This window comes from Tachyglossus aculeatus, chromosome 8, assembly GCF_015852505.1.
Source record: "Tachyglossus aculeatus isolate mTacAcu1 chromosome 8, mTacAcu1.pri, whole genome shotgun sequence".
NCBI classification, from domain to species: domain Eukaryota; kingdom Metazoa; phylum Chordata; class Mammalia; order Monotremata; family Tachyglossidae; genus Tachyglossus; species Tachyglossus aculeatus.
Genome location: NC_052073.1, coordinates 656966 through 667319, shown reverse-complemented (window position 1 = coordinate 667319; position 10354 = coordinate 656966). Strand labels below are relative to the sequence as shown.

The 10354-nt window shown below is 52.1% G+C and overlaps 1 protein-coding gene across 1 annotated transcript; it reads left to right on the top strand.

Moving 5' to 3' along the window:
• The first annotated feature begins 899 nt into the window (after positions 1-899).
• Positions 900-8222, top strand: DUT (deoxyuridine triphosphatase). Its single transcript, XM_038750740.1, has 7 exons — positions 900-975; positions 3319-3460; positions 5486-5577; positions 6339-6383; positions 7602-7676; positions 7785-7855; positions 8099-8222. The coding sequence occupies exons 1-7, from the start codon at positions 906-908 to the stop codon at positions 8153-8155; spliced, it is 552 nt and encodes a 183-aa protein (XP_038606668.1). The 5' UTR covers positions 900-905; the 3' UTR covers positions 8156-8222.
• Positions 8223-10354: the final 2132 nt, after the last annotated feature.

The window sequence follows — 10354 nt, the reverse complement described above, 5'->3', positions numbered from 1 at the left end:
GGGAGGGCATTCCAGGCCAGAGGGAGGGCGAGGGCCGGGGGCTGACGTTGGGACAGGCGAGAACGAGGCACAGTGAGGAGGTAGTTGTCGTGCTAACTCTGCTAGAGGAGCAGCGTGGCTCAGCGGAAAGAGCCCGGGCTTTGGAGTCAGAGGTCGTGGGTTCAAATCCCGACTCTGCCAACTGTCGGCTGTGTGACTTTGAGCAAGTCACTTAACTTCTCTGGGCCTCAGTTCCCTCATCTGTAAAATGGGGATGAAGACTGTGAGCCCCCCGTGGGGCAACCTGATCACCTTGCAACCCCCCAGCGCTTAGAACAGTGCTTTGCACATAGTAAGAGCTTAATAAATGCTATCATTGTTATTATTAGAGGGCAATCAGCACGCTGTCGGACGGGGCTTGGGGCGAGCTGGGGGCGGGGGAGCTGTCCAGCCTACAGCCGCGGGGGCGGAGGGGAGAGAGGAGAGGGGTGGAGGGGAGGGAAGGAGAAGGAAGGGAAGGGGAGGGGAGAGAAGGGAAGGGAAGGGGAGGGGAGAGAAGGGAAGGGAAGAGGAGGGGAGAGAAGGGAAGGAGAGGGAAGGGAAGGAGAGGGAAGGGGAGGGGACGGAAGGAGAGGGGAGGGAAGGAGAGGGAAGGAGAGGGGAGGGGAGGGAAGGAGAGGGAAGGGGAGGGGAGGGAAGGAGAGGAGAGGGGAGGGGAGGGGAAGGAAAGAGAGGGAAGGAGAGGGAAGGGGAGAGGGGGGAGAGGGGGGAGAGGAAGGAGAGGGGAGGGAAGGAGAGGGAAGGAGAGGGGAGGGAAGGAGAGGGAAGGGGAGGGGAGGGAAGGAGAGGGGAGGGGAGGGGAGAGGAAAGAGAGGGGAGGGGAGAGGAAAGGGAGGGGAGGAGCTCCCGGTCTCCGCCCGCGCGCCATGCTGCTCCGGAGAGGCCTCGCTCTGCAGCACTGCGCAGGCCGCCTCCTCGGGCCCCGCGGCGGAGCTTGTGAGGCGAGGGAGGAACGAGGGAGCGCGGGAAGCCAGGGTGGGCGGGCCTCGGCCTCCCTCTCAGTCCCCGCGACCGCGGGAAGGGGGCCGAGAGGCGGGGCACGGGGCCGGGCAGGAACCTGAGGGATCAATCAATAATAAATAATGTTGGCATTTGTTAAGCGCTCACTATGTGCAAAGCACTGTTCTAAGCGCCGGGGGGGGGGGGGATGCAAAGTGATCAGGTTGTCCCATGTGGGGCTCACAGTCTTAATCCCCATTTTACAGATGAGGGAACTGAGGCTCAGAGAAGTTAAGTGACTTGCCCAAGGTCACACAGCAGACATGTGGCGGAGGCGGGATTCGAACCCATGACCTCTGACTCCAAAGCCCGGGCTCTTTCCACTGAGCCACGCTGCAATCAATCGTATTTATTGAGCGCGTACTGTGCGCAGAGCACTGTACTAAACGCTTGCGAAGTACAAGCTGGCAACATATAGAAACAGTCCCTACCCCACAGTGGGCTCATAGTCCCTGGGGCTGGAAGCCCGGCCTGCTCGGTAGGCCGGGGGCGCGCGGCTTGACGTCACCGCCCGCACGGGCGAGTCCATTCCTCTCCGAATGGTGGCGGGGGGGTTTCTCTCTTTCATTCATTCATTCAATCGTATTTATTGAGCGCTTACTGTGTGCGCAGCACTGTACTAAGCGCTTGGGAAGTATAAGTTGGCAACATATAGAGACGGTCCCTACCCAACAGTGGGCCCACAGTCTAGAAGGGGGAGACAGAGAAGAAAACATATTAACAAAATAAAATGAATAGGATAAATATGTACAAATAAATAGAGTAATAAATACGTACAAACATATATACAAGAGCACGGGCCTTGGAGTCAGAGGTCATGGGTTCAAATCCCGGCTCCGCCACTTGTCAGCTGTGTGACTTTGGGCAAGTCACTTCACTTCTCTGGGCCTCAGTTCCCTCATCTGTAAAATGGGGATTAAGACTGTGAGCCCCCTTGGGACAACCTGATCACCTCGTAACCACCCCAACGCTTAGAACAGTGCTTTGCACATAGTAAGCGCTTAATAAATGCCATCATTATTATTATTCTCTGGGCCTCAGTTACCTCATCTGTAAAATGGGGATTAAGACTGTGAGCCCCCTTGGGACAACCTGATCACCTTGTAACCACCCCAGCGCTTAGAACAGTGCTTTGCGCATAGTAAGCGCTTAATAAATGCCATCATTATTATTATTATTATTATTCTCTGGGCCTCAGTTACCTCATCTGTAAAATGGGGATTAAGACTGTGAGCCCCCTTGGGACAACCTGATCACCTTGTAAGCACCCCAGCGCTTAGAACAGTGCTTTGCACATAGTAAGCGCTTAACAAATGCCATTATTATTATTATTATTATTATTATTATTATTATTATTCTCTGGGCCTCAGTTACCTCATCTGTAAAATGGGGATTAAGACTGAGCCCCCTTGGGACAAACTGATCACCTTGTAACCACCCCAGCGCTTAGAACAGTGCTTTGTGCATAGTAAGCACTTAATAAACGCCATTATTATTATTATTATTATTCTCTGGGCCTCAGTTACCTAATCTGTAAAATGGGGATTAAGACTGTGAGCCCCCTTGGGACAACCTGACCACCTTGTAACCACCCCAGCGCTTAGAACAGTGCTTTGCGCATAGTAAGCGCTTAATAAATGCCATCATCATTATTATTATTATTATTATTATTCTCTGGGCCTCACTTACCTCATCTGTAAAATGGGGATTAAGACCGTGAGCCCCCTTGGGACAACCTGATCAATCAATCAATCGTATTTATTGAGCAATTACTGTGTGCAGAGCACCGCACTAAGCGCTTGGGAAGCACATAGAGACAGTCCCTACCCAACAGCGGGCTCACAGTCTACAAAACTGATCACCTTGTAACCACCCCAGCGCTTAGAACAGTGCTTTGCCATAGTAAGCGCTTAATAAATGCCATTATTATTATTCTATGTACAGGCGCTGTGGGGAGGGGAAGGAGGCGGCTCAGCCTGGGAAGGCCTCCTCCCTGTCGGCGAGGGCGGCGCCGAAAGCGGTACCGGAGGGCGGTGCGTGAGGGCGGGACTGAGGGCCCGCGTCGGCCTGCCCGCTCCCGGAGCACGGCCGGCCTGGGGAGGGAGGCGGGTTGGGGCCGCCCCCCGCCGCCCGGCGCAGTTGGTGCGGCCGGCCGGCCGGGGCGGGGGAAGGGCCGCCCGCGCGGGAGTTTCAGGCTGCCCCCGCCCCCCGCCCCTCTTTCTCCCGCTGCTCCCGCCGCCGCCGCTCCCGCTCCCGCCTCCGCCATGCCGTGCTCCGAAGGGTCTCCCGCCGCCTCCCCCAGCAAGCGCGCCCGCTCGGCCGGCGACGAGGGGCCCGTGCGGCTGCAGTTCGTGCGGCTGTCCGAGCACGCCACGGCCCCCACCCGGGGGTCCGCCCGAGCCGCCGGCTACGACCTCTACAGGTGACCGGGACCCCCCCCGCCCGGGAAAGTGCTGCCGGAATCTCTCACGCCTCTCACGCCTTAAACCGGACTTTATTTTGGCTTGTTGGGGGTTGGATGAGGCAGACGTGGGGGACGGTGCTTGGCATCCTTCATTCATTCAATCATATTTATTGATTATTATTCAGCGCTTAGAACGGCGCTTTGCACATAGTAAGCGCTTAATAAATGCCATCATTATTATATTTATTGAGCGCTTACTGTGTGCAGAGCACTGTGCTAAGCGCTTGGGAAGTACAAGTTGGTAGCATATAGAGACGGTCCCTATGCAACAGCGGGCTCACAGTCTAGAAGGGGGAGGCAGAGAACAAAACATGTTAACAAAATAAAATGAATAGGATAAATATGTACAAATAAATAGAGTAATAAGTACGTACAAACGCGTATGCAAGAGCACGGGCTTTGGAGTCAGAGGTCATGGGTTCAAATCCCGGCTCCGCCACTTGTCAGCTGTGTGACTTTGGGCAAGTCACTTCACTTCTCTGGGCCTCAGTTACCTCATCTGTAAAATGGGGAATAGGACTGTGAGCCCCCTTGGGACCTTCCTGAACATGGTTAAGTTAAGCCTCGCCCAAGGCCGCCCCGAGGATTGGCATCCATTCATTCATTCATTGGAGCAGTTGAGGAGCTGGGCCAGGCCCATCTCGCCCCGGAACCAAGGGCCCAAGCTGGGTACTGGAAGGGGCAGACCCTCTGCCCCCAAAAGTAAGGCTGCCCCCTAAACCACTTTCCCCACCATGGAGGATGGGGCCCTCCCTGGCCAGCGTGCCCCCGGCCCAAGCCTCCACTCCCTGACAGCCCTGCCCTTGCCCTTCTCTTCCCCAGGCCCGACAACTCTAATCCCTCTATGCATTTCTTCCCAGGCCTCTCCATCCCTGGCCATCCTTTCAAGAGGGCAGAGAGTGATTCAGAGAGAAGTGAAAACCTCACTTCTCGAGCCACGTGTCTGGACCACTCTGGCATAACGGCCTGCCGCTCTGCTGACTCACTCGCCACATGGCTTGCTGGGAGCTTCCACTCCCTAGTGCACATTTTAGTGTCCGGGGACTCCTCCTCTAAGGGACTGTGATCTTAGTGCCCTCAGAACTTGACTCTAGCTAGGGAACGTGGAATCCCCATCCCTGATGGGAAGAATACTTCCCTTGCCTCGGCTGTCCTGTATGATTTAGGCATTTGCTACCTGGGGCAGGGGATTGTCACAGGTGGCCATTTGCAGCCCATCACTATGACCCTATGACTTCAAAGCAGTAACAACAGTTGTATCAAACCGTGCGATGTTGCAGAGTACTGCAGCTGTTTTACAGTTTTTGCTTACCCTTGATGACCGTCAGGTTGTTGCAGAGAATACCAAGTATAAAGCAGTTAGCAAAAATATTCACTTTACTGAGTGATCCTTTCGTAGCCAAGAGAGTACTGGCAGGGAGCCAAGGGCACTACTTCTACCTGAGATCTTGAAGGTAAATATCCCTCACATAGGGAAAGGAGTTGGGGTAGAGTTAATTAGCGGTATTTATTGAACACCAATACAATTAGTCGATATGATCCCTGCCTACAAGGAGCTTACATCTCTAGGAAAACAGAATTAGCCTGAAGAACAAGTTTGTGGTCTATTTGGGCTCCATGTACCTTGAAATTCTACATTTTGTCCATAAGATGTGATTGAAGCAGCATGGTATAGTGGATAAAGCATGGGCCTGAGAATCCGAAGGTCGTGGGTTCAAGTCCTGGCTCTTCCACTTGTCTGCTGTGTGACCCTGGGCAAGTCACTTCACTTCTCTGTGCCTCAGTTACCTCATCTGTAAAATGGGAATGAGAATGTGGGCCCCATGTAGGACAGGGACAACCCGATTTGCTCGTGTCCACCCCAGAGCTTAGTACAGTGCCTGGTACACAGTAAACACTTAACAAATACCACAGTTGTTATTATTGAAAAAAGATGATCTCTGTTAAACATTCTTTTTTCATCTTGCTTGCTGCTTTCTCTAGCGCCTATGACTACTCAATCCCTGCCATGGAGAAGGCCCTTGTGAAAACGGACATTCAGATCTCCCTGCCTCATGGGTGCTATGGCCGAGTTGGTGAGTGGCCAGGTGGCCAAGTTGAAGCTCCAGGCAGCTGCTTCACAGGGTTTGGAGAGTTTGGGGGAAACTTAGTTTTTGTTGCCTGCACACACCCAGACCCCAGAAGTTAGGCCTGTGAACTGGGGCCTTCTTCCTCCCTCCTTTCTGCCTGATGCCCCCACCTCCTCCTCTCACCTCCCTCTTTGGAGGCCCCTGAGGGCAGGGGAGAAGTGGTGGCCTCCAGCTTCTGGTGGGGTAATCTGGACCTTCACCAGTCTTCAGAGAGGAGAGCAGGATACACTACCCCAGGTCCCCACCCTCATCTCAGCCTGGCAGCAAAGACTGTGCCAACAGTCTGTTGCCTCTAAGCCTGTTTCTTACCATTTTGACGTGACTTGGATTGGGTTTTGGTGCTGAGGCATCACCTCCCCTACACACAATTGTCCCGGTGGTGGAGGGCAGTGGGGCTGTCCTACTTGCAGCTCCCACCGGGAGAACCCAGAAACAGGAGTATTTTAGTGAAGAATGCTTGGGAAGAATTCCCACCCACTCTAATTGTCAGTGACCCAGGCACTGGCCTAGGTGTGTATAATGGCCCACCGCTGAAATAACCTTTGGGGATCGGGCAGGGCAGGACCTCTGTTCCCCTGAATTACTGTCCCAGCCCTCCTCCCAGCCATCAAGGTGGCAGGAACATTTTTTGGGGAAAGCATTTGATCTTGCCACTGGATTTGCTACCCTAAAAGCAAACTAGCCAAGTGTTTCCATCTCTCTTCCAGCTCCCCGGTCCGGTCTGGCTGCGAAGCACTTTATCGACGTGGGAGGTAAAGTGTTTACATCATGTTGCTGCCCCACTTTGTCCCCAGTCCACGCTGGGCACTGAGCCCCAAGCACTTCAGTGGTTCCGCCCTGGGGGCAGGATGGACAGGCCAAAGCCCTTCACAGCTATAAAGTGTCTCCCTAGAGGACTAGCAAGCATCACCCGTGGGCATCACTTGTTACCTCCAGAGTAGACCACACATCACATCTAGTTATCTCGAAAAACTGAACTCTCTCTAACTTCTCTAACTCAAATTTAAAACTGTCTGACCACCACCACCAAGAGAAACAGCATGGCCTAGTGGCAAGAGCGTGGGCTTAGGAGTCAGAGGGAAGTGGGTTCTAATCCTGGCCCCACCACTGGTCTGCTGTGTGACCTTGGGCAAGTCACTTCTCTTCTCTGGTCCTCAGTTACCTCATCTGGAAAATGGGGATTAAGACTGAGCCCCATGTGGGAAAATCTGATTATCTTGTATCTACCCCAGCGCTTAGAATAGTGCTAGGCATGTAGTAAGCTCTTAACAAATACCATCATCATCATCACTTACTAACCTGCTACCTCAGCCACAGTCCCTCCCCTGCAGACTCACTTCTCCCCTCAGTCAGTGAATGGTATTTGTATTGAGTGCTTATTGTGTGCAGAGCACTGTGCCTCTTACCAAGACCTCACTTTCTGTTGGCATTCTCATCCTGGCTTAAGTACACACTCAACTGTGCCCTCACCAGCAGTTCCAATTCATTCAGTCATATCTGAGTGTTTACTGTGTGCAGAGCAATGTACTAAGTGCTCTATCAAATCAGGGAATCCTTGGTGAAGTTCAGTGAAGTTAGAAAGTTACTGAGATAAGACCACAAACAAACAGATTTTTACGGGCCAGAGAGTACCTAATCAGTGGTTATTTTTCCTGATGGGAAATTTAACCAAGCTCATAATTTTTTTTTAAATCCTGCGTGTAGCAATTATCACGGAAATTTGGGTCTGGTAGCCAAAAAAAATGTATTAAATGGAAATAAAGAAGCAGTGTGTTTTAAAAACATCCCAGGAAAGGGGCATCCGCTGAAGTTGCTGGATTCAAGACAAGTGTTTGGGAATGGACAGGCTACAGAGAATGAGGACTGGGGCGGGCAGGCTCGTGCCGGTGGTGGGAGTGGCCCCCTTGGCTGGGTAGGCTCCAGGCTGGATCTGGGAGTGGCGCCGCTTTGGTTCTGGCCTTGTGTTCCAGCCGGGGTCATAGACGAGGATTACAGAGGAAATGTTGGCGTGATCCTGTTTAATTTTGGCAAGGAAAAGTTTGAAGGTAAGTCAGCTGTGCAAGCTCTTCCTGGACGTCTTGGCACCCAGTGGTGTGGGGAGTTTCAGAAACGAAAATTCTGTACATCTAAAACTTTATTTTTTTCCCTTAAAGTCAAAAAGGGTGACCGAATTGCCCAGCTGATTTGTGAACGAGTTTTCTATCCGGAGCTTGAGGAGGTCCAAGTAAGAAATCTTTTTGCATAACTGCATTAACAATGTGCGAAGTCCTGGAAAACGGGTTGTTAAAAATCTGCCATAGTCTTGCAAGGCTGGGAGTGGAGGGAGAAGAGGAGTGACAGTCGAGCAGGAGGGGATTGAGGAAGAGAGTGGTGGTCCTGGTTGGGGGAGGGGGAGGGGTGCTGGGGGAGATGACAATTGTAAGGGCTCTATAGTGAGCCATGTGACAGTTTTTTCCTTTCCCTGTAGGGTTTGGATGACACTGAGCGAGGGTCAGGAGGCTTTGGTTCTACTGGTCAGAACTGAAGTGGGGAGAAAAGTCCAGCTGGGGTCCGTTTGTTGGGTGTGTTGGCAATAAATTGGGCTTTTCAGATGTGAGTGTGCTTTCTCTGGTCACCCGTTGGTAGTTGTCCAGGAGCCAGGGGAAGGCGGCAGGGGGTCCTCCCCTCTGAGCTCACACTTTCTCCATTAAACGTTCCCATTCGGTACTGGACCAAGGCATTGCCGGAGCCACCCCCGATGATGTCCTGGGGTCCCTGTGGGGCATCCTGTGAAGGCCAGGGCCCCTCACCAAGTATAGGCAGCACAGTTATCCCAGGAGTCAACCAACACATCAAGGGGTCCCAAGCAATGTGTTTACTGAATGTCATTAGGTGAACAGTGTCATCCCACCAGCCAGGGGCCCCTAACCCACAAAGCAAAAGGTACTGTCCACCACTGTGCCCCTGCCCATGCCCCTTCAGCTCCTGGTTCTCTTCATGCCCCCTGACTCTGCCGCCGAAGGCAGGTTTCTCTAGCTCTGACATCAGCTCTTGGAAGGTTTGATCAAGGTTGAGGGTGGCTGGGGGCAGTTGGGATTGGAAAGCAAACTTGCAGAAGGCCAGGGTTGGGGGCAAATGTGACCTTCCCAACTATCAGAAGCAAGGAAAGATAAGGAGTTTCCAGTTGGCTAGGAGTCTAATTTGTTAAGCTATCTGATTAGGGGAGTGAAGAATCAACCTGGACAGGCAGGAGCAGGTGGGAAACCAATCTTCCAGACTACAGGAAGCTTGGGAAGGGCTTCCTAGAGCAGAGGGGGACATTTAGCATCCTAATAGGAGAAAGGGGGGAGAATCAAGCTTCCTGTTGTCCTGGAATAGGGTGGACTTGAGCTTCAGGACTACCTGGAGCAGGGGAAAAGTTGCAGCTTCCCAGATGGCCATGAGTAATGGGGTACCCTCACTTTCCCATTTGCTAAGGATGGAGATGAGGGGGTATAGGGCTTCAGAGAGGCCAGCAGTAGAGGGTTGGGGGTAGGGAATCCTATTTCTGGGCTTCCAAAAGCAAAAGGGGAGTTCAAACTTCTGGACAGCCAGGAGCAAGGGAGGAATTGAGCTTCATGCCTCACTGGAATGGTGGGGAATCGAGCTCCTGGATAGGTGAGAGTGGAATGGGATATTGAGCTTCTAATAATAATTAGTATTATGGTATTTGTTAAGTGCGTACTATGGGCGAGGCACTGTACTAAGCTCTGGGGTGGATACAAGCAAATCAGGTAGGACAGAGTCCCTGTCCCACATGGGGCTCACAGTCTCAATCCTCATTTTACAGATGAGGTAACAGGCACAGAGAAGTTAAGTGGCTTGTCCAAGGTCACACAGGAGGCAAGTGGCAGAGCCAAAATTAGAACCCTGCCTCCCAGGCCTGTGCTCTATCCATTACGCCATGCTGCTTCTTAGATTGCCGGGAGCAGGGGAAGGCTTTGAGCTGCAGGACTGGCAGGAGGTGTGGACAAAGTACTTAGCAGAGTGCTCTGCACAGGGTAAGCACTTAATAAATATAATTGAATAAATACAATTGAATGAAATCAAGATTCCACACTGCTTGGGGCAGTAAGAGAAATTGATTCATTCATTCAATCATTTATTGAGCACTTACTCTGTGCACAGCACTGTACTAAGCGCTTGGAAAGTACAATTTGGCAACAAATAGAGACAATCCCTACCCAGCAACAGGCTCACAGTCTAGAAGATCTAAATTGATCTTACTGGTATCCAAGAAGAAGAAGCAGAGAAGCAGCGTGGCTCAGTGGAAAGAGGGGCTTTGGAGTCAGAGATCATGGGTTTGAATCCTACTCCTCCATATGTCTCATGTGTGACCTTGGGCAAGTCACTTAACGTCTCTGAGCTTCAGTTACCTCATCTGTAAAATGGGGATTAAGATTCTGAGCCCCACGTGGGACAACCTGATCACCTTGTATCCCCCCCAGTGCTTAGAACAGTGCTCTGCACATAGTAAGCGCTTAACAAATGCCATCATTATTATTATTATTATCCAAGAGTTGGGGGAATCAAGCTTCATACCCACAGAAGAGGGTGGAGTGGAGTTTACTTTCCAAACTGCCGAGGGTAAGGGCAGCACTGAACTTCCAGATGGTGAGGCATAGAGGAGGGGACAAAATAGAGCTCCTCAACTGCCAGGAGGGGTGGAGTGAAATCGACCTTGGTGGGCAGCCTGAAGTAAAGG

Bases quoted from the DNA above. Each gene is read 5' to 3' on its own strand.
- DUT (XM_038750740.1), top strand. From the start codon at position 906: ATGCTGCTCCGGAGAGGCCTCGCTCTGCAGCACTGCGCAGGCCGCCTC. The intron at 5,578-6,338 runs GTGAGTGGCCAG...TCTCTCTTCCAG, and splicing joins TGGGTGCTATGGCCGAGTTG to CTCCCCGGTCCGGTCTGGCT. The intron at 7,856-8,098 runs GTAAGAAATCTT...CTTTCCCTGTAG, and splicing joins CGGAGCTTGAGGAGGTCCAA to GGTTTGGATGACACTGAGCG.